General features: G+C 41.1%; 2 protein-coding genes across 2 annotated transcripts; both read left to right on the top strand.

Annotated features, from left to right (window-relative positions):
* The first annotated feature begins 87 nt into the window (after positions 1-87).
* LOC147883313 (uncharacterized) lies at positions 88-1,518 on the top strand. Its single transcript, XM_087399465.1, has 6 exons — positions 88-111; positions 183-351; positions 459-530; positions 636-1,043; positions 1,135-1,256; positions 1,339-1,518. The coding sequence occupies exons 1-6, from the start codon at positions 88-90 to the stop codon at positions 1,516-1,518; spliced, it is 975 nt and encodes a 324-aa protein (XP_087255591.1).
* Positions 1,519-17,508: 15,990 nt separating this feature from the next.
* Positions 17,509-19,281, top strand: LOC147883312 (flavonoid 3',5'-hydroxylase 1-like). Its single transcript, XM_087399580.1, has 2 exons — positions 17,509-18,475; positions 18,558-19,281. The coding sequence occupies exons 1-2, from the start codon at positions 17,567-17,569 to the stop codon at positions 19,209-19,211; spliced, it is 1,563 nt and encodes a 520-aa protein (XP_087255706.1). The 5' UTR covers positions 17,509-17,566; the 3' UTR covers positions 19,212-19,281.
* Positions 19,282-22,158: the final 2,877 nt, after the last annotated feature.

The following is a 22,158-nucleotide window of genomic DNA, read 5'->3' as shown; positions in this document are numbered from 1 at the left end:
CTTTTCCATTCATTGTTTGCCTCATAATTCTAACCATTATTACCATTGGGAAATATCTCACATGTTTGAAGAATGAGGGCGAGATCGATGAGCTTCCGAGACATTGCAAGGGTTGGACAGAGATGGCCAATCCAACTACTTGTATGTATCCTAAGTCCATGCATGGACACTCAGATTGAGAGCGTGTCAATTGCCCTTGGTGGTTAGATTTTTCAGGTGGTAATGTGCTTACACGAGAGCTTGATTTGTACAAGCAATATTCTACAACAAAAAAGACCATAGAAATAAGCAAGGATCAGGATAATCCAAGAAGAACAACACGAAAAATAGAGAAGAAAGACTGCAAGGAAGGTTGGTTTATTTGGTGTGTTTGAAACATGCTACAGGGGGGTAGGGTCAGTCAAACTAGTTGTAAATCAAAAGAATTTTAAGCTCGTTTGCCCTTTTTTTCTTGACAGCCAAGGATGTGGAGAGGACACCATCTCCACCGCCTACGGAGCCTTCTATTGATGTTGGTGATGGGATAGATGGTATTATTTCAATTCCTTCAATCGTTGAGTTTTTTTATTTGAAGTGCATAAGACTTGGGATGAGCTTCTTGCATATGTTCAGCAATGGATTGTTTTTGTCAACAGGAAAAAAGATAGTGAAAGTTGTCACTCCATTTATCTTCTGTCCACCATTATCGCTAGAACATGCTATGCATTATGGAGGGTTGGCTACGTATGGATGCTTTGTGGGAGACTACATTTTGATGGGCCAGGACTTTGCATGTGCTAGAAAAAATGATATGTATGCTAAGATCCATGAGTTCTTTTTGTCTGCACGTGACCCTTCTATGGAATACAAGAAAAAGGGGAGAAAAGTTAAATGGGCAGCAGATTTTATTTTCCTAGACTTTCCCACAGGACAGAACTTGGGTGTCAGTAATCCATTACCTCCTTGGAATATTCTTTCTGAGGACCATGTGAAGTATGGTTTGGCCACAGCTGGAGCCACCATAGGAGACAATGGATGGCTTGCCAAGCTTTGTCCCATTGCAGGTGGTGTGAGATGTTAGTAGGATTCTTGATATGTATATGTGCATTTGTTAAGCTTTCTACTATGATTTGAACTAATGCAACGAATTTCCAGGCCCTTGCTTGATATGGATGGAGAGGTATGTCAAAGTCGAAGACCTTCAGATAGCAAGAAGAGAGATGGTGTTGGACAAGAATGCGTACGGATTTGTTAAACAATCAGGGGAGGACATGCCGGTATATGCTTCATCTACTTTTTGGAAAGCCTTTCGCAATTGGAAAAGTGAACAATGAACCTGATTTAAGTATTTTTATGTAGATTCGTACTTCTATGCTGGTATTTGCATGTCGCAATGGAGCCTCCACACCCATTTTCAAGGCCAAGAGCCGTTCTCTGTTTGATATGCATGGGGTGCGAGTGAGCGATGACATGTGGACCCACTACATGCCTGAGATAGAGCAGACTCGTGGTGCCTCATCTTCCAGCTCGCAGCTTTAGGGCGCTAGGGGTGCTCTCGAACACTCCTCAGGATTTGTCTCTATGATTTTGGCTTTGCTATGTGTGCCAAGAGGTCTGGTTCTAGAGATGGGATGTGGCACAGGCCCTCTCATGAGGGCATGCCAAGCTAGTGGAAGATGTTGTTATTCATTTGATGTGGATACAATCATGGTGGATACATATGTGCTGCCACTAGTGTAGGCATCCCTAGCAAAGAGGCCTCATAGGGATGAGAAGGATATGGGGGAGGATGAATATTCTTCAAATCCCACTTATAATCCCTTTGATGACTAGTGAGACACTTTGCTTTCCTATTGTCATGCTTTACATTGGCTAGTGGCACACTTTTTATATTTTGTGCTTGAAAATTACATTTTCAGAGCTTATGTCATCCTTGAAGTTAGACGTTTGATTTTCGTTGGCATGGTGGAATGGTTGACTTGTCTTCGTTATCTTGTTACTCTGTGGTCAATGTTATGCAGTTCCAACTTACTCTTTATTAATTTTACCCCTGTAGTGCTTTGCCTACATATGCTGAAGGAATGGCTAGAGCCATGGCGAAGGACAACGGGTTTGATCAACTTGGAACACAATGTTCACACATTTGTAGTCCTTTTGTAGATGATGAGTGTGAAGATAGTGGTTGAAGTGTTTTGTGAATCTTTATGCCTTTTGGAGTATTGAGTATATTGTAGGCCCCAAAGCCATATGCATTGCATAATGTAGAATGACATGGATTGAATGAATGAATGGATTTATATTGTATTAAAAGCTACTCTTCATTTTGTGTTAAAGAGTATGTTGCTGTCTTGGACTCCATTGGGAAACCCACACTATAGAACACCATGGAGTTATAAACCCCAAATGCATATTGAGCCATTTGAGTGCATGGAAATAACCATTTGTCATGCTATGTGGTATCATTGAGATTTCTTGCTGGAATTATGTCCACCTCTCAATAAAATAAACTTCAAGAATGCAATCTGTTTCCATATGATCAATGTGTTAAAAGAATGAATTGGAACCATGGTCTTAAAAAAAGCAAAATTCCATTTTCATGCTTCCTTTCTAAAATCCTTTAACTTTCCCTCCTACAATTCGCCCTCCCCTCCTAAAATTCCCATTTCCCTTGTTAAAATTACATTTTGTTTTCATTAGCTCATCAAACCATAAGTCAAAATTCCTACAACTAGTGGGTCAAGGCCATTGAGGCAATAGGAGGTGATATGATAGATATAGTAGGAAATAACAAATAGAAGGTCAAAAGAGGCTTGTGATATTAATCTCTCAACTCCCTTAATGTGTCCTATGTCCCATAACATTGGGTGGAAGCAGTGTTAGGTGGCCTAGCTTTTGCGCTAAATAGCATCTTTAACTTAGCACCTCATGAGGTGCTGACACATGCTAAATATCATGACAAAATTAGCACTCTTCACGTACCACTGTTCATAGTCCCACCTCATGACTCCTCCTCTCCTTTTTTATCACAAGCATCGCTCGAACTCTGGACTAAACTCTGGACTCGCTTGAATGCGGTCGCTCAATGTTTTGACTTACCCAGGCCAGTATATACTGACATTGGTAAAGGATTTATATATATCAACCTTTAGTAGAACACCCAAAAAAAATTAGTGGGGCAAAACAGAGCTTGCTGTGGCGCCATTTTTCCCCACTAATGTTTATTTTTTTGCATTACAAAAGAATGTTTACAAGCAAACAGGCGAGATAAAACTCTCAAACCTTGTTTGTTACAAAATTTCCCTTGCAAAAAGGGTGATACAAAATCTCTCAAACAAGCCGACAGACAAAAGCATATACATGCCGAAGTATATGCAACCTTGTATGTTACAAAACTTTCCTTTCAAAAAGGGTGATACAAAATCGCTCAAATGAGATGACAGACAAAAGCATATACATGCTGAAGTATATAGAAACTACTACTACTACTGCTACTACTACTACTGCTACTACTACTACTACTACTACTACTCGTCGAATCAGTCGTCGTCTCATCATCACCATTGTCCTCGCCCTCGTGACCTCCACCTGATCCCTGGCCCTTGTTGACGTCTAAGCCAAATCCCCTGAGAACTAACTCCTCGTCATCACCGCTTGCCTCTGCTGATGGGACACTTGAGCTTGCACCCTAAGAGTGAAACCATTTTAATTTGAAATTAGATTGGAACTTAAAGAATAAAACAAATTAAAAAGTGATATTACAAGTTGGAGTATATTGAGTGAGTAGCCACCGCAGCAGCACAATTGACTGCCACTCCTTGCATTTCCATCTCAATAAACCACTTCTTCACTCCTATGTGGATTGCATGGTTCGTCTCTTTGTTTGTGGGATGGCGACCAAGCGTAGATTGTTGTGGACCCAAATTATGAGAGTTAGATAAATTGCATGCAATATGTAATAAAACAAATAGAACAATAAATTGAATGAGAGGTAGACTTACCATACATGCCTCGAACGCGGCCCATCTACCATTGCCGAGGTACGAAGCACCTATGGTGTCCATCTGTCTCCCCGCAACCCTCCTCTGATTGTCAAACTTTGTGGATGTGTCCCTCAGATCCTCCTTCAAAAAAATCATGATGGCGTCTTACAGTTCCAACCTGTGATGCTTCAAGACAACACACATGCGCTCTCGCATGTACGTGTCATCCCACTTAGGGGGTTAGGGAATTGTCTTCTCAATTCCTCGATGACTGCCTTCTTCTTTCTATCATCCTAGTTTTGTCAGTCAAGTGTTATGCCGCTCTTGAAATGGTGTCTCATCAACCACCCCATGGCGGCTAGCACTTGATTTCCCTTTTTATTTTCTATGATTTCTTTACCCATAGTGATCTCATAGTAAAGGTCCTTGGGCAGGGGAGTGGTAGTAGTAGAGCTAGAGTGAGGGTGGTATTGCGAGCACTTACGGAGTGAGGAGTAGCAGAGGGAGTGGGATCTGGGGTGCCTCTGCCTGTGAGTGGAGAGGGCAAGGGACCTAACTGGTACTGGGTCTCATGACAAAGTTTAGACATGTAGGGATGTGATTGTGATGACTTGTCTACATCCCTCCAGCCACCACAGTAGCCTCGACCCTTACCACTCTTCCTAGACCTATGATGTGTATGCCTAGGTGATGACCCCTCGGTCAAAGGGGCTACAAGGGATGGTTTAAAGTAGGTCAACCATTGATGGCCCTAATCTACCCCTGAGGGATGTAGGAGAGGGAATAGCTAAGGTCCTCTAGGATAGCAGAGAGAAGAATAGCACTGCATCCATATCACTCAAGGATGCAACAAACTCGTCGAGACTCCTGACAAAGACATGGGCTGCTAGCAAAGGAGTTTTCCGAGGGGTAGTCATAGTGCTAGGCCCGAGTGGAGTCGGCCCAAGGGTAGTCCTAGGGGTAGTCACAAGGGTAGGCCCCTGAGGAGTCGACTGAGTGCAATCAAAGTCCTCTCGAGGGTACAAATCATAATGTCTCCTCCTACGAGGGGTTCCATACCCTTTGGACGTGCGACGTGATGCCATGTCTAATTTGGGGAGTTTGGACAAACATAGACACAAACATGAAAACAAAAACAAACACAAGAGCGGCTAAGAAGCAAAAAGACAATTTACTTCAAAGACAATTTATTACTTGAAACTCAAATTCAATTTACTAAAACTATGAAAAGAGAAGGAAAGAGAGGAAAAGAGAGAAGGAAAGAGAGGAGCAAAAGAGAGAAGGAAAGAGAGGAAAAGAGAGAAGGAAAGATAGGTAGGGAAGAGATGAAAAGAGAGGAAAGGAGAGGAGAAAAGAGAGGAAAAGAGAAAATGAAATAGAGGAGGAAAAGAGAGAAGGAAAGAGAGGAGGAAAAGAGAGGAGGAAAGAGAGGAGGAAAAGAGAGAAGGAAAGAGAGAAGAGAAGAGAGGAAAAGAGAGGAAAAGAGAGGAGAAAAGAGAGGAGAAGAGAGAAGGAAAGAGAGGAAAAGAGAGGAAAGGAGAGAATGAAAGAGAGAAGGAAAAGAGAGAAGGAAAGAGAGGAGGAAAAGAGATGAGAAAAGAGAGGAAAAGAGAGAATGAAAGAGAGGAAGAAAAGAGAGGGAAAGAGAAGGAAAGAGAGGAAAAGAGAGAAGGAAAGAGAGCAGGAATTGAGAAGGCCTTGAAATCTCGTTGGTAGATGCAATCATCTCGACTGTGAAATTTTGGCAACAAACAGGCATGTGGTGGGATGTGCACACTTTCTGAGCAAAGACCTATGAGCAGAAAAGTCCGAGCGATAATTTTTCACACCAACCATGCTTGTATACTTCTCAAAGGAATATACAATTCTTTTCTAATTTCTCATTTATGGAACCATATACTTACTTATTTTTCATTATAATCCTCATTTTAGAGAACATCATCTATATATGAACAAATAGTGAACACTTTAGAAACTCCTATAAATACCTCCCTACCATACTCTCTTTTGAGGATTATGGTAATTAAATCAATTTAAAAGAGTTTCCCTAATCTTTAGCAATCCCATATTTAAAGCTCTCATATAACAATGTGTACCATATTCCTTGGATGAGTAGGAAAAAGATATTGGATACATCATACTTGAGGCCATCATAATCGATCATAAATTAATCTCTCATACATTATCAAATATGGGAAGGCAAGGAAGGGATTTTCAAAATATTCCCAACTCTCCAAACCTAAGTACTTTTAAGGAAATGTGGTCTCTACTGAACTCCTTCCTACCATAATATGAGTTAGGGAGAAGTTGTAACTCTCATATACATCTTGAAAATTTCAAATTTTCTCTTTTATACCGATAAAAAGTATAATTTTAAGCTACCATTGCATAGATCATGAAATTTTGAACATTTTTTTTTTAACAGCTCCTCAATCTGAGATAAGGAGAAAAAGTTATGACCCCTTCTGCGTAGGCTCTCCAAGAGTATTCTGTTGGCGGAATAGGGTTGGGGCAAGCTCTTCAAACCATATTCCTATGGAAAAATACACTTAGAGGGTAGATTTAAAAGGTATTATATTATTTTCTAAGTCATCCTGAGGAATTGCAAAGAGGATATTTGCTCAAAACTTCATGATCCAACCAATGGTGAAAGGAAAAGAAAGGATTTTTGAAAGTGATAAAATAAGTCACCACTTGGACATTATATATGTATATTATATAAAGGTATATTTACATCTATATCTATTTATCAGTATTTCATATTTACTTACATATTCCTTGAAATAATTTGGATTTTTTTGCTCCCCAAAAATGACTTGAGCCTATATATTTTGACCCCTCCTCCCTTTTGTCCGCTCGTCACTCGAGGGTTTTTGCTCGGAAAATGGAAACCCCCCATGTGGTGTCACTTGTCTCACATAAATCCGTCTCCTTGTCTGCCTTAATGCACCCCCCTCCAGCCGATTCTGTGGTTGGAAGTGACAATCAATCGAGAAATTTGGCAATCCATCAAAGTCATCACTAAGCTCTCCATGATCAGCAGGTGACGATGAGCAACACTCCCCTTCTCGATGCACAACACCACCAATCGTAACCCTTTGGATGCAAAAATTCAAGCTCACGAATCGATGACACCCCATGGATCCATGTCATTCAGCCCTCAGAATTCTCCAGGGCACAGCAGCACCTGTGATGACAGAGCCCATTTCTAAGAGAATGCATCGTGGCATTTGTGCATAGCATCGGCGAGCGGATGAAGAGCTTGCGTGCTGTGCCAAGATTTACAGAGCGAGGAGGGTCGAGTCATGCCATGGAGTCCTCCCGGAGGAGGGGCAGACATCGATGGCAAGCAACAATAGCATTAGGAGGAGTAGGAGATGCTGTTGATCGTGATGATCAACCGAGGGATCATCTCTGAGGGGGAAAATTCACAGGTTTGTTGCTGCAGGGGAGATTGGGTGCTGAAGGCAAGGTTGGCTGAAGGCAAGGCCATTTGCGCCGGGTGCAAATGGCTCAGCCCAGAGCAATTATTTATTTATTTATTATTATTATTATTATTTGCAGGGCTGGTCAAGCCGCCAAAAAACAAAGGGGACCAAGGGAGTACAAAAAAAAGGGGAGGGGGGTCGACCATGGGCTATGCCCTCGACCAATGCTAAGAGAGCAAAAACTAGTTAAAGCCAGGTACGCATCTCTTTTAAGGAAGAGCTCACCACCGAGGACCTCTCCACCCCAAGGTAGTTTCCTTCCTCTATGCTCCCTTCTTGCTAGACTTCATGTACTTTGGTGGATCAAGAGTACATTTGGAGGCAAGGATCATCACTTGGGTGGAGGCAACATAGTTACCCAACTATATCATGTCCGAAAGACATGTTCCGAAACCTTGTTGATTGTGTGGTGTTGGGTTCACAAACTCCATAGCTCATTCAAGCCCACCTCGGAGAGAAAGGAGCACACATACATGGCAGGAGGTGGAGATTCTATAGCTTGTTGCATGGAGAGTAACCCCCCATGGTGGGGAGAAGGCTTTCACTACTTGTGTTCGCAAAGAGTGTGACCGCTCGCCTATACAATACCCGCTCGCCTGGGTTCGCTTGCCTAAACTGTGGCCGCTCACCTGGGTCCCCTTGCCTAAAAATGTTACCCAAGAAAAGAGATGAAGGAGAGGAAATAAGAGAGGGGAGAAGAGAGGAGAAGAGAGAGGAGAAGCGAGGGGAAAACAAAGGAAGAGAGAGGAAAAGAGATAAGAGAAGAGAGGGTAAAGAGGGAGGAAAAAGAGAGGAGGAGAGAGAGAAAGGAGAGGAAATAAGAGAGGGGAGAAGAGAGGAAAAGAGAGAAGAGAAGAGAGGGGAAGAGAGGAAAGAAGAGAAGAGATAGGAGAAAAGAGAAGAGAGGAAATAAGAGAAGAGAGGGGAAGAGAGGGAAAGAGAGGAAAAGAGAAGAGAAGAGAGGGGAAAAGGAAAAGAGCAGAAGGAGAAAAAAGAGAATAGAGGAAAAAAGAGTGGGGAGAAGAGAGGATAAGAGTTCCTATGCCTAGCATTGCAGCAGGGAAAACATTAGGGGCGAATTTTAGCCCAAGGGCTAATTTAGAGGCTTTACCAAGTTGGTTGGGCTAATATTTAGACTATGAAATCGATTTCAGACGATTTAGTATTTTCATTCTTGATGTAAAATGGTTTAGAACTATTTACAACGATCCCCATGATACAATGAGGAAAGACAGTAGTGGTTTCTCTGCGACTGTAGACTCCACCAAGCTTTGGACCAATGAAAGTGATACTTTTGTTCTTCCTGAGCATTGTGAGTAGGTGCATACTAAAGATTTAATTAATCAAATGCTTTCATTTTTTAAGATCAATTGGTGATCGTACCTATTTAAGCATAAATTCATATAATTGATGGCATTTGACACCTATCTTCAATATAGGTGGTTTTTCATCCGGATCATTCTGATCCAAGATGGTGGTACATGATCCAAGTTGCACCACAAATAAACAGATTTTTGAAGATAGAGATGTGGATATGGAGATCATGCCACTACCAATGCCGGATCCAATTAATCCAGATGGATCTAGTGAAGAAGATGAAGATCACAATATGAGCCAAGAAAAAGATGCACATAATGACATCGTACGGGAGGAAGATGGAGATCATGATATTGAGGAAGAAGATGACGATCAAGAATCACCCGACTTTATTGAAGAAGGGGAATACAATATCAAGTCTTAGGTGAACGTACGATGCCAGAGTACAATGATGATATAGGAGATCAACTCGATATAGACTTGGAGATAGACTTGTTTGGCATGCAGGGCTTGGCTGACAATGAAGCCATTGATGTAAATGCTCTTGATTGATTTTTTTCATCTCAAACTTGGACATGAATATATGAGCTTCAAACTTGATATACATGCTCTTGTGTTTTTATTCTTTCAAAGGATCAAACATGTATGAAAAGAATTATTATTTTTCATTGGTAAACACTCTCTATTAAAGGTCGGTATAGGGAAAAACACTCTTTGTTAAAGGTCGGTATAGGAAAGTGTCTCAGAGTCGGTATATACCGACCTTTACACTTCTGTCAAAGGTCGGTATATACCAACCTTTGATAGACTTGTAAAGGTCGGTATATACCACCCTTTTTAATCCCGCCGTACATTTCGAGATGATTAGCACACTGCGCATGCTAAACATCGGCGCTTAATCATCGGAACAAGGCCCCTGTGTAGTAGTGTAGGATCCAAGAATCTCTCAATCACACCTACTGGAACCTTCTACCACCTAATCTAGTCACACCAACTAGAGACACACACACACACACATAGTGTGGCCACACACACATGCATACATAATCCCTGCGTAATCACATAACCTATGCAATGATAAATGACATGGAAAATAGGTTTTCCCAATAGTTCTTGCCTACTCATGATTCAACTATTGAGCTTGCCTCTTTGCAAAAGGACATGACATCTGCCTTGACATCTTAATATCTAATGCTCTAGTTTTATCATTGGAAGAAGTAATGGACAAAAGAATTGTATGTGAGGGAGGAGAACCATTCAAGGAGTGTTGAGTCTCCAAGGTGTCTCCACACACTTATTCATGGATAGATGCTACGAGATAGCCCCTTTTAAATGAACTATCAACCACTAATGGTCTCCCACAAATCTAGGGTGTTAGCGAGATTGGTTAGTAATAGTAATTATGGATTTTAATTATGGCAAGCCTCCAGTACGAAAATGTTTGGAAAGAAAGTTGAACCTGTCACAAGATTTCTCTCTTAGTGAAAACCTTTGTTTCTTTTCTTTGTTGGAAGTCAACTTTTGTAAGCATTCCATTCAACATGATGCCCTCAACTACTATATTTCATGGTCATGTGCCTTTTAAATTTCATAAGTTAAAATTGGCATATAGTTCCTTTTCCCAGAAAACTCATTTCCCCTAAGAAATTGTCTTAATATGCAAAAAATAGTTATTTTTGAAGATTATATGATTTTGTGTGTTTTGATTATCAAATGTAATGTCATATCTAGTGAGTGTCTTGGGTTGATATGTGAACATCTAGTAATGATATCAATATTATATGCTTTATAAAGAAAAATCGCCTCATGAATAGAAAACAACACAATTTTTTTTTTAAAAAGAAAAATAGAAAACATGCCATAAACAAATGGCTAAGTACTAGGGGCGCACTTCTTATACTATGTTATGAGCCAGTCAGGTTGAGAGCTATGGATAGATAGAGAACTCACATACAATAAAAACGCACAACTTGAGATCTGATCACATGCCTGAATAAGCTAGATCGCTTTAGAGATGCCTCAATCACTTGCTCTTTGTAGCTTTTACTCACATTTGTTTTTAACAAAACTTGTTTTTGAATGACCCAATTGCAATAAGCATAAAAATTCAGCGATAAGGCACCAAGTTGCAAACATAGAGAGTGGCATATGGTCTCATATGATATCTTCCCTCCACCTAATCCCCAACAAAAATCTACCATCATCCACACTTCTCAAATTTTCCCTTCCCATAATTTTGCCATGGGGAACCCAGTGTCACCACAAGAGATGAGGAATATCTTCCACCACCACATAATGGAAATTTATCATTCACCCCTAGCCATCTAAAGAAACTCTCATGAACTTGAAACCACATGTGAAGAGTTTTCATAGCAAGAAGCTATCGTTGTTGGAAAGCAAATCGAGTCCTCCACCACCTCAAGAACCTCTTCATATTCCACTTTGCTTTAAGAAGATGAGAAAAGATTTATTTTTTATTAACCCACTATAGATCAGCCTTGTAACATCTTGCATAGGCTTACTTTTCCAAGACACCCTTGATTTACGCACTAATAAGAAGAAGCTATATAATTGGGTGATCCAATTAGGAACCAATATACCATACTAGAAAACAGATCCATCTACATATGTGTGAGTATGAATTGATCCCAAACACCCATGAGTGACTTCAAAAAATCCTAGCTCACATCCCACAGTAGCAACTTGCAAGACCAAGGCCACCAAGGTGTAGGAAATGCCTCTGAATAGCACAAATGGTTGTCCTTCAGGATGTCATGCCCAACCTTGTAGATGCTATCCGATGGGTACATGATTCTTTGAATGGGCATTAAAGTGTGCAAGTTTAAGGCCTGTAAAAGATATCATAATGGTTGGAAATATCCATGGTGAAAAAAAGGAAAATATGCAAGCCCAACCATGCAAATGATATCCAATGGGTATGATACTTTGCAAGGTCCTTAGATTATGTAATTTAAGGTCCCCTTACTTCATCTACTTGAACTGATAAAAGAATCATATCCTTTCTCCACAATTGAACTTGATCTAGCCTCTCGCCACACAGAAGTAGTAGAACTTTGGCCCAATACACACACTATGTCAACTGTGCCTTTGAGCACCCTTCATATGTCACCCAAAAATGAAATGCGCCGTGCTCAAGCACACTTTGAACCAGAATATTGTCTTAGCTATGATACCATAGTGTTGATGCAAGAAGTCACAAAGGGAGAGGGTGATGCTCATGAAACTCCATTCTTTATTACATGGATGCCCAACTTCCTTACATTCCTTCTATGTCACATTCTCTCCTCACCAAACTTACAGGGATTCTCTCCTTCTTACAAAACTAATTTTAGATCATATCCTTTTTCCCTTATTCATGATGATGTGGAAAAAGAAACATTCCTAAGACCTACATTAAGTAGCCCCATAAAGTTGGGTGCTTTTAATGCCTCCCATGGAATATAGTGCATACAAAATTTGCCCCCCTCTTGTTCCCACAAGAAGGCTCATAGTTGTCACTATCTCCATCCAGTGGCCTCTCCTAAAGTTTTGTGATGAGGCAAAATGTGTTGTGGCTATTACCAAGACACAAAGTATTATGAGCACCCTAGCATTCCAACCCATGATAGTTGCATATTCTTTCTTGAATTTATTCTTAAACCAATCACTTGCCTCTTCCTTAAGGAAGGTCTCACCAACCCCAAGGGAGGACTTAGATAGCTAATTTTCTCCCCCATCCCAACCCGCTTCACCAAAAAATCATTCTTCTACCTCAAAGGTCGAGCAAAAAAGCTTTAGATCTAATATTCTCATCTAAACCTGAAAAACCCTTTGAAATCGTGAAACAAATTGGAGACATTATCTTGGGACTTTCTTGAGAAGGCCACAATAGCATCAACAACTATTGGAAACAAACTTGTTTTCTCAATGGTAGTGCTACTCCATTGATCAGCCCTCCCTCCACACCCTTTTTCATGAGGATTATTAGAGCACAGAGAATGATGTGAACAATAGAGGAGTCATCACTGTCTAACAAACCTATATAATGCAAAACAACCAACCATCCCATGATCCATTGTTGACACACAAGGATGCAAATAAAGAATTCACCACCTAGACAAAGGTAGAGCCAAACCCTCAAGTGATTTAGCGCTACCCCCAGGGGGGACTCTAGGTAAAAAACCCATATAGCATGTGTGATCAAGGGGTATTTTAAAAAACCCTACATATGGATTTTTATAACCTATATACACTACTTTTGTAAATTTATGATGACTAAAGGAGTATAAAGGTATCCCTTATATATTAAAATTTTCACTCTTTGAATTAAAAAACCCCTTATGTATGTATGTTTTATGTAACTCTACAAAGATATAAGACCCCTTCTCTTGATCACACGTGCTACATTACTTATTGCTTAGTGGCCCCCTCAGGATGCTACACTAATGAAGTCCCATTGGTCCTATCATAGGCCTTAACTAGATCAAACCCAAAGAAGACAAAGTATTGACCAAAATATCATGCATAACCCCAAGGTGCTTGTAACATTTAGGACATTTTTAAATTTGTCCCTCACTTGGATGAAGCCCTTCTACTCATGATCAACCATTTGCATGCAGATCTCCCTAATTTTGAGGGCCATTTTGTTTGCCATTACCTTGTAGGATGTATTCATCACTGTAATAGGCCACTCTCAGTCTTTTTTTCTACTTGCGAAATGGCTTCATTAGACTTGCATCCCAACTTGCATTAATGTCTTTTGTTAGGAAGTGGCTGTCTGGGGACTTGTCTTTCTCCATGACATTCAATGTTTTCCTTAAATCCTCTTGCATGATTTGTCTGGCTAGCCCTTGCCTATATAACTCCAAAAACTAAGCACCCATTGAATCAAGAACAAGCTACACCTTGTCTAAGATTAATTAGGGTCCATTTTCTTTCCTTGTCCCCAATGATCAATCCCATTTAGAAGACCTCCACAACATGCTAGAAATATTTAATAGCTTACCATGATTCTCAAGCACATGATCAATTGTATGTTTCCTTTGTCTTCTTTCTCTAATCACTTGAAAAATTATCTTTGAGATGTACTCCCCTATATAACAAGCCAAAATTTTCTTCTCTTAGTCCTCACCACTTGGCTCTTTTCAATCCACCAACCTAAATAGCCTCGTACACCTCCACCAACACGGTTTCCAAGATTAGATCCACAGGGTCCAAATGTATAGCACACCACAAACCTTCCCTAAGATGAGTGAGTTGTTCTCAAACCTTCTTCATATAGCTTTACCAATTCCGTTCTCTTGCTCAGCCAACGACCCATCATATAGTCACACTGCATCTGAAGCAATGGTCTTATAGATTTGCTCCACATTACCACCACTTGCACTGGATCATATAAAGAACCTTTTGGCATTGGAAAAATATTTTGGTTAAATTTAAATGGTACATATGATGACCTTCCCTCCCCTAGGGATAAGGAAAATCCCCAAACCAGATGCACATGATTAGAAATGCATGTGCAAAATTGGTATTTCCCTCCCATTGATGCATGCATCCACTAACCCTCCTCAAATAAATAGAATTTATATCTTCTATATGAATGAAATCCCTCACCTTTTGTTTTGATGTTCTAGGAAAACCCCCTTAACCTATTAGGATCTAGACCAACACAATTGACTAACCCCCAATGCCCCTAGCCACTCGAGCTACCTTTATGAGATCTATCTTCATCACTACCCTCCATCGCGTTCTAATCCCCACTCAATATCCACTTTCTCTCTAACATCAATAAATTTAGCATCTTGCATCACTCACCTTTCACTTAAGGGATATTTAGGCATAAACACTTATAACATCAAAGTCAAACCCTACAAACACGTAGCTACAGCAATCACAATGATGAAATAGGTCCTTAAAACTAAGAGAGCCCCAGACAAGGATAGCCAAGCCACCCTTCCCTTAATTTGGATAATTCACATACATGAATAAGCCCATTTCCCAAAAAGCAAACCAAAAACCATCTCCATCACCGCATTTGATCTTGTGTAGTAGCCTCGAGGGGTGCACACTACTAAGAAACCCTATGTATCTCGTGTGTTCAAAGAGTGTATTTAAAAAACCCCTCAACTAAAAAATTTCCCCCAATAAAAATGTGATTTTACTTATGACCTAAGTGATTTTACTCAAATTTACCCCTATTTACTTATGACCTAAGTGATTTTTTTCTAAATTGAATTAAAAAACCCCTCTTGTTGTTGTAATCCTCTTAAAATTTTAAAAAAATTTGAATTAAAATACCCCTCCTTCTGAATGCACGTGGTACACTGAAATTTTGTGAGGTGAACCCCCCGAGGTAGTAGCAAGACAACCTTTTAAATTAGTATTTCTCTCTCACCATATAGCACATCCTTTAGGCTTTAGCTTATCGCAACATCCACTAAGTTTCAAGGTAGAATAGAAACCATGGATGATTTTTTCAAGTTAGTTCCATTAAGAAGCTAAACTTTAATGTTGGTGTCAAAAGTTTGTATGCCCTAAGAAAATTAAATGATTGAAACATTCACCATGATTATATGCCAAAACTTTTAAAATTTCTCCATGATTTACATTATTTATTTCAAAATCCAAAAGAAAATGTACAATAGCATAGTACATTCTATCAATATTGTGAAACTAAAAAAATGAGTTTGATTTAGTTAAACTTTCTCTAAAATTTTATATTTATGCATAGCTTTGATCACACACACACACACACACACACACACACAAATCCATGATAAAAACACAGATATTGCTTCCTCCATCCCCTCATCTAGATTATGATTGGGTGAAAACTTTGCAAGCATCTCACAAAAAATGGAATCCATTCCCTTCGCCTCCACTCAAGCTCCTAATAGGCTAAGTGAACATCAGAAAATAATATGCACAATGAAGACAAACCTTGCTTGTCCAAAATTACACAAAATGTATGTGTGCACGTGAGCGAGTGCGAGCACACACACACACACGCACACACACACACACACACACACACATATGAACATGTACATATAGACATGGATGTGCACATATATGCACACATCCACACAAGCATAGACGGACACATGCACGTGTACACAACACACACATAGGTAGTGGGCGAGCAACATATACACACATGCATGCAAGCATGCATAAACTCATCCACATACACATGCCCATGCAATTGTGTGTCTAAACACACACACTATGTAACATGCAGATAGATGCATACATGTACGTGTGTGTGCACACACACATGCACGCATGCACATGCACATGCTTTTGAGGAATTTGGAAGTATCATGAGCCCTCGGGGGGGTCACTCATCATATGTAACCCTATCACGTGAGTTCAACAGAAGGATTTTTTTTATTTCTAAAATTTACAGAAATAAATATACATAAGGGACTATTTAAAATAGTTTTGGAAAAATTTTACAGATTTGTATAGAAAAGGGGTACATTTTATTAATGAAATTTTTTACAGATAAGGGACTTTAAATATAGGCCTTGAACGCACGTGATATAGAGGGTTTATACATAGTGACCCCCCCGAGCATGAGCCGTCCTGCGCATAACACTTCTTCATGCCCCAAAACCAAAATAGGGGAGGGAGGAGGCAACATCGTACTGACAAGGGTGAAGGAAAATAGAGAGGAGAGGGAGGAGGGCAAGGGATACTATGAACATCAAGGAATAAAGCATAATGGAAATGAAGGAAGAATTGGAGGGGGAATAGTATGGAAATCATGGGAGAGGGAGCATTTGGAGTGAAGAAGGAAGAAGAGGGAGAACATCATGGACATGAAGGAAGAAGTGGAGGGGGAATCGTATGGACATCATGGAAGAGGGAGCATTTGGAGTGAAGAAGGAAGTGAAGGGGAATAGTATGGGCATCATGGGAGAGAGGGAGAACATCATGGAAAGAGAAGTAATAGAAATATGGTTAAATAAATTTCAGCATGGTTGCTATGCAAGAATGAGGGTTTGCATCAAGCAATAGCCCACTCTTTTTTGCCTCCATGGGTAGGCCTTCGTGAAGGTTGTGGTTTTGAGATGGTAGAAATAAAATTATTGTTTTATTCATGCTCTCTTCTGAGGCTCTCTTACCTGTTAATTTGTGGTTGGTGTACTTTTTGGGTGGGTTTATTGTTATTTTGCTTTTGGAAGAGAGTATTTATGATTTGGGGTCCCCTTTTATGACTTTTTGGTTGGTGTACTTTTTGGGTGGGTTTATTGTTATTTTGCTTTTGGAAGAGAGTATTTATGATTTGGGGTGCCCTTTTATGACTTTTTTGCATTTACTCCTCTTTGTGCACTCTCAATCTCATTCTTCCTTTTCACCTTGTGACCTCTAGTTTTATGCTCTCTCTACTCATTTTACTGACTTTTGGGCTATTGGCATTTACTCCTCTTTGCACACTCTTAAGCTCCTTCTTCCTTTTCAACTTGGAACCTCCAGTTTAATGCTCTCTCTACGCATTTTACTCACGCACAGGCACAAGCAAGGCTACTGAATGGTAGATGTATCTTTGACCTTGTTATAACCAAGAGGAGTTGGGGCCACCTCAAGTTGCATTATGAGATTGAATGTAAGCGCATGTAAGGGATCATTTCAATGTCGTGTGCTGACTAATTTACCTTGGTTGCATTATTGGGAGTCGCATTCGAGGATCATATTCAATCTCTTTTGAGATTCTTGAAAGACTTTTCATGGATTACGCAAATAAACTATGTTCTTCAAGCTCACCTGCAAGCTCGCTTCCAGTCATCACTCGCTCTCATGGCGATCCTCCTCCTTCCACCTTGGCTTCCTCCTCGTTTTGTCCTCGCCTTTGCAATTCTTCTCCTCGCTCTTGCCTTCCTGGGTTCCCTTTCCCGCAAACAGCATCGCCTGCGCTTGCCTCCAGGACCGCCCTCATGGCCCTTTGTCGGGAACTTGCATCTGCTTGGTAAATTCCCCCACCATGACTTGCTGCGCCTGTCCAAGCTCTATGGTCCTATTATGCATCTCCGCCTCGGTTCCGTCGTTACCGTTGTTGTTTCCTCAGCGGATATGGCTCGAGAGTTCCTTAAAACCCACGACCTTGTGTTTGCTTCCCGCCCCAAGCTGGCTTTCAGTTCACTGGTGATGTACGAAGGTCGGGACCTTTCGTTTGCTCCCTATGGCCCTAAATGGCGAAACCTGCGTAGGCTCTGTATTGTCCAACTTTTTAGTCCCAACCGAATCAAAGATCTGAGCCCCATCCGAGAGAGTGAGACGGTATTAATGCTGTCTTCCATCTTAGAACATTCTGAACAGGGGAAGCCGGTGGACATAACCGAAAAGATGTCAACATTGTCAACAAACGCCATCACTCTGATGGCGTTCAGTGGAAAGTATTTTGAATCGGGAACCCTGGATGCTAAAGAGATTAGGTTTTTACTCGAAGAAGAGTCAGTCTTGGGTGGAGCCTTCAACCTTGGAGACTACATCCCATATCTCAGTTGGCTGGATTTACAAGGTTATGAACGAAGGATGAGATCTCTTTCCAGAAAATTAGATGGGTTTTTCCAGAAGATTATTGAAGAGCACCGTAAGAGACGAGAGGAAAACTCTAGAGATGCGTTGGACTTGTTGGACGTGCTACTGGAGAATCAAAGGAATAGCTCTGAAGAAATCGATGACAACACAATCAAGGCAATGATGTTGGTAAGTGTACGAAATCTCCCCTATGAATCTGCATACTACAAGCTCGCATAAGGAAGCTCAATCCTGTTGCGAAATTGTGCAGGACATGATCGCAGCGGGAACTGATACATCGGCCGCCAGCATTGAATGGGCAATGACTGAGCTCATGCGAAAGCCAGCTCTCTTGGAGAAAGCGCAGGTAGAGCTAGATGCAGTAGTCGGCCAAGGTCGACGCGTGCATGAATCTGACATCTCACGCCTCAAGTTTCTTCAAGCTATTGTGAAAGAAACGCTCCGGTTACACACAGTCGTGCCATTGCTGTTACCCCACGAATCCACAGAACCTTGCTGTGTTGCAGGTTACCATCTACCCAAGAATACGCGCTTGGTAGTGAATGCGTGGGCGATAGCAAGGGATCCCGATGTGTGGGAAGCGCCACTGGAGTTCAACCCGGAGAGATTCATGAGTGGTTCGGCCTGCAGCGTGGGGGTGCGTGGCCTTGATTTTCAGCTGATTCCATTTGGATCCGGAAGGAGGAGCTGCCCTGCGTATGCACTAGGCTTGAGCATGGTGCTTACAACACTGGCGACGCTGATTCAATGCTTCGATTGGGCATTGCCAGGTTCACCCGATCACCGTGAGGAATTGGATATGGCAGAAACATTCGGGCTGGCGCTCAGGAAAACAGTTTCATTGAGGCTCTTGGCCACCCCACGATTGCCCAAACACGTTGTAACTTGTCACAGCTGTACATGAATTGAGCAACTTTAACTGTGCCGAGTGCGAGTCATAAACACTCCTAGTCTCTTTACATCTATAACAATGTCTAAACCATTTGAAGTTACCACTTCACGTGATTAAGTGATCCTCTAACGAATATGAATCCGTCTTTATTAAACTAGTTGAGTGCAGGCAGCCGTCTACGACGGACTAGCGACCCGCTCCACCGGGTCTCAAGGCCGACTGTCTTCCTTTTGGGCATAACTCAAGATCATGGTAGTCTAGGAAACCACATCATAATGAGGTAGCTCATCAAAGCCATGACGTGCGTCCTCTATGCTCCCACATTTCACATAAGTATCCACTAAAGTGGTACCTAGAAATGAATATGACTCAAAGACAGTCGTTAGTAATTTGGTACCTATAGATCCAAAGCCGGCACACCATCTTCCTTCTAGGCATACAACGTATCATGATGCACCATTGCATCAAAAATATCTTGTGCATCCTCCATGCTCCCACATTTTACATACATGCCCAATAAAATGGTTCCAACAAATACATCTGACTCACATCCACGATTCAATACATGGGAGTCCATAGCTCTGCCTTTCTCTAAGCACCTTGTTTTCACATAGCTTCCATCCACTTGATCCCATTCTTGCAGTGTTACTGGGCTATTGTAAGAATTAAAGGCAACAACAAAAGTTCGATCATTTGGACCGTTTTCTTTGCATCATGTAAGCCAATATAGCCTCTTCTTACTCAGCATATCCCAAGATCATTGTAGCCCATGAAACCACATCACAATCAGATAACTGATTAAAGACATTGCATTTCTTCCATGCAAATCTTTATGCAAATATGCAATCAATGTGGTACCATATCCATCCACCAACATTGCATGTACAAAGGCATCTGAATCAAATCCAGTCTTCTACATATCTGTGAATAACCTCATTTAATATATTAAATATTCATTGCTTATTAGAAGATGGCACTACTTGTCTCTAAATACCCTAATTGAATATCTTTAACGTCAACTTGCTCCTACACTTCCAATGCCTTCAATTCTACAATGAAAGTTTGACAACTTGACCAAACACCTTCTAGAGAATTTGTGTATACAATTCCAAGGCCAGTCCATCCACTTCCCTCTAGGAATAACCTGAAAATCATGACACTCTAGGAAACCACATCTTGGTGAAACAACTCACCAAAGACATTTTGTACATCCTCCATGCTCCAACACTTGGCATATGTATTCAACAAAGTATTACCTACATCTAATTCCAAGCCACTTTACTTGCTTTCTATCTGTCAACTCTTTTGTCATGGACTCGCATTAGGGAAATTTGGAGCTCATTTTGGGGCCCTCTAAGGACTTCCCTTGAGAATATTCTCTCCAAAAAGGGGGGCATGGATAATGTTTTGCAGATTAGCTCAAAACTTGTCGGACTTGGCATTTCTAGAACCTACTCTTTGAGGGCTTTCCAATACTATCTTATCCCATCTTTCATAAGATTCACTCCTAGAAGAAAGGAATCTTCCCTACATCTTTCCATTCCCATGAAAGATGGGATAAGATTGTGAAAGATGGGATAAGATTCACTCCTAGAAGAAAGGAATCTTCCCTACATCTTTCCATTCCCATGTCCAAACCCATCATGGGATAAGATTCACTCCTAGAAGAAAGGAATCTTCCCTACATCTTTCCATTCCCATGTCCAAACCCCATCATTCCTTTCTTCTAGGAGTGAATCTTATCCCATCATGGTATAAGATTCACTCCCACCACCTCTAATCATTCATTACCATGCAAGTCAGTACTACCGCCTTAAATTAATCAAAATTTGGGCCAACCACCGTGATGGCTCTCACCTTGATAGTTTAGTTGGGCTACAACCACCGCGGTGGATCTCACTTTGACAGTGTAGTCGGGCTACAAACCGCTATTCTATTCCCTTAGGGCCGTTTTGTCTTCTATCCCTCTCGACCGTTTCGTTCTCCCTTGAAATCTCAAGCCTCCACTATTCCATTTCCTTCACTGCTTCATCTTCTCGACTGTTAAGTTCTCCCTTGCAATCGGACTACAAACTCAAGCCTCCACTATTCCATTTCCTTCACAGTTTCATCTTCTATCCCTCTTAACCATTTTTGTCTCCCTTGCACTCTTCCTGCAACTTGTATCCCTCTCGTAATGGACCCTAAATAGTCGAGGAGCTCCTCACACAATCTTTCCTCCCCCTTTGCAACACAATGCGAGAGCCCCTCCTCCCTTGATCTTGAAATCATGGCATATGGGAGCTCCTCTCTTGCTCTTCAAAAGCCCAATTTGGATGCTCTCCAAAACTTCACCAGGTTGGTAGAAGAGGTGAACATGAGGGAGGGGCAACTAGTCTGTCAAGGTCAGAAGATTACCATCAATGAAAGCATGATTGAAAATGCTCTAAGAATTTATGGAGTCAGTTTGCAAGCACAATGGAAGAGACAGGATATTCTACATTTATACCCCAATGCTCAGATTAGTAAAGATGGTGGAGTCAAGATTTCAAGCTTGCCAATAGACCTCCAAGATGTGCTGAAGAAACCATTCACTTCTTTCCTAATACGAGAGGAACCTACAAGTTCTGGCAGGTTCAAGCAATAGTAGAGCAACTGAAAGGACATGATGTATCTTTCTCAAGGGAGATCTCCAAGAGCATGTTAACTAACCATAAGAATTGCATGGATGGCCAATCCCAATTGTGATCTCAGCCCATGGAGTTTCAATGCACGTGATGGCATCTACCCTCAAAGGGATTTTTTAGCAATACGATAAGCATATGTCTCAGAAGGTGACTTTTCTACAAGAGAAAGCCACCGATGTAGCAAAGGTAGTGCAACTTGAGAAAAGTATTAGGGAAGGTACAAAAGCCAAGGTAGAGGAGGCACAGGGCCTTGCAGGCACAAGAGCAAGCTGAGGCCACTACAAAAATAATCG

This window comes from Dipteris shenzhenensis, chromosome 28 (genome assembly GCF_047967505.1).
Source record: "Dipteris shenzhenensis isolate YYH24624 ecotype China chromosome 28, Dip_SZ_1.0, whole genome shotgun sequence".
NCBI lineage: Eukaryota > Viridiplantae > Streptophyta > Polypodiopsida > Gleicheniales > Dipteridaceae > Dipteris > Dipteris shenzhenensis.
This window is presented reverse-complemented; position numbering and strand designations above follow the sequence as displayed.

Excerpts from the sequence above, each read along its gene's own strand:
- LOC147883313 (XM_087399465.1), top strand. The coding sequence starts at position 88 with ATGAGCTTCCGAGACATTGCAAGG. Across the intron at positions 112-182 it reads GCTTCCGAGACATTGCAAGG|CGTGTCAATTGCCCTTGGTG; the intron begins GTTGGACAGAGA and ends TCAGATTGAGAG. Across the intron at positions 1,044-1,134 it reads CAAGCTTTGTCCCATTGCAG|GCCCTTGCTTGATATGGATG; the intron begins GTGGTGTGAGAT and ends ACGAATTTCCAG.
- LOC147883312 (XM_087399580.1), top strand. The coding sequence starts at position 17,567 with ATGGCGATCCTCCTCCTTCCACCTTGGCTTCCTCCTCGTTTTGTCCTC. Across the intron at positions 18,476-18,557 it reads CAATCAAGGCAATGATGTTG|GACATGATCGCAGCGGGAAC; the intron begins GTAAGTGTACGA and ends GAAATTGTGCAG.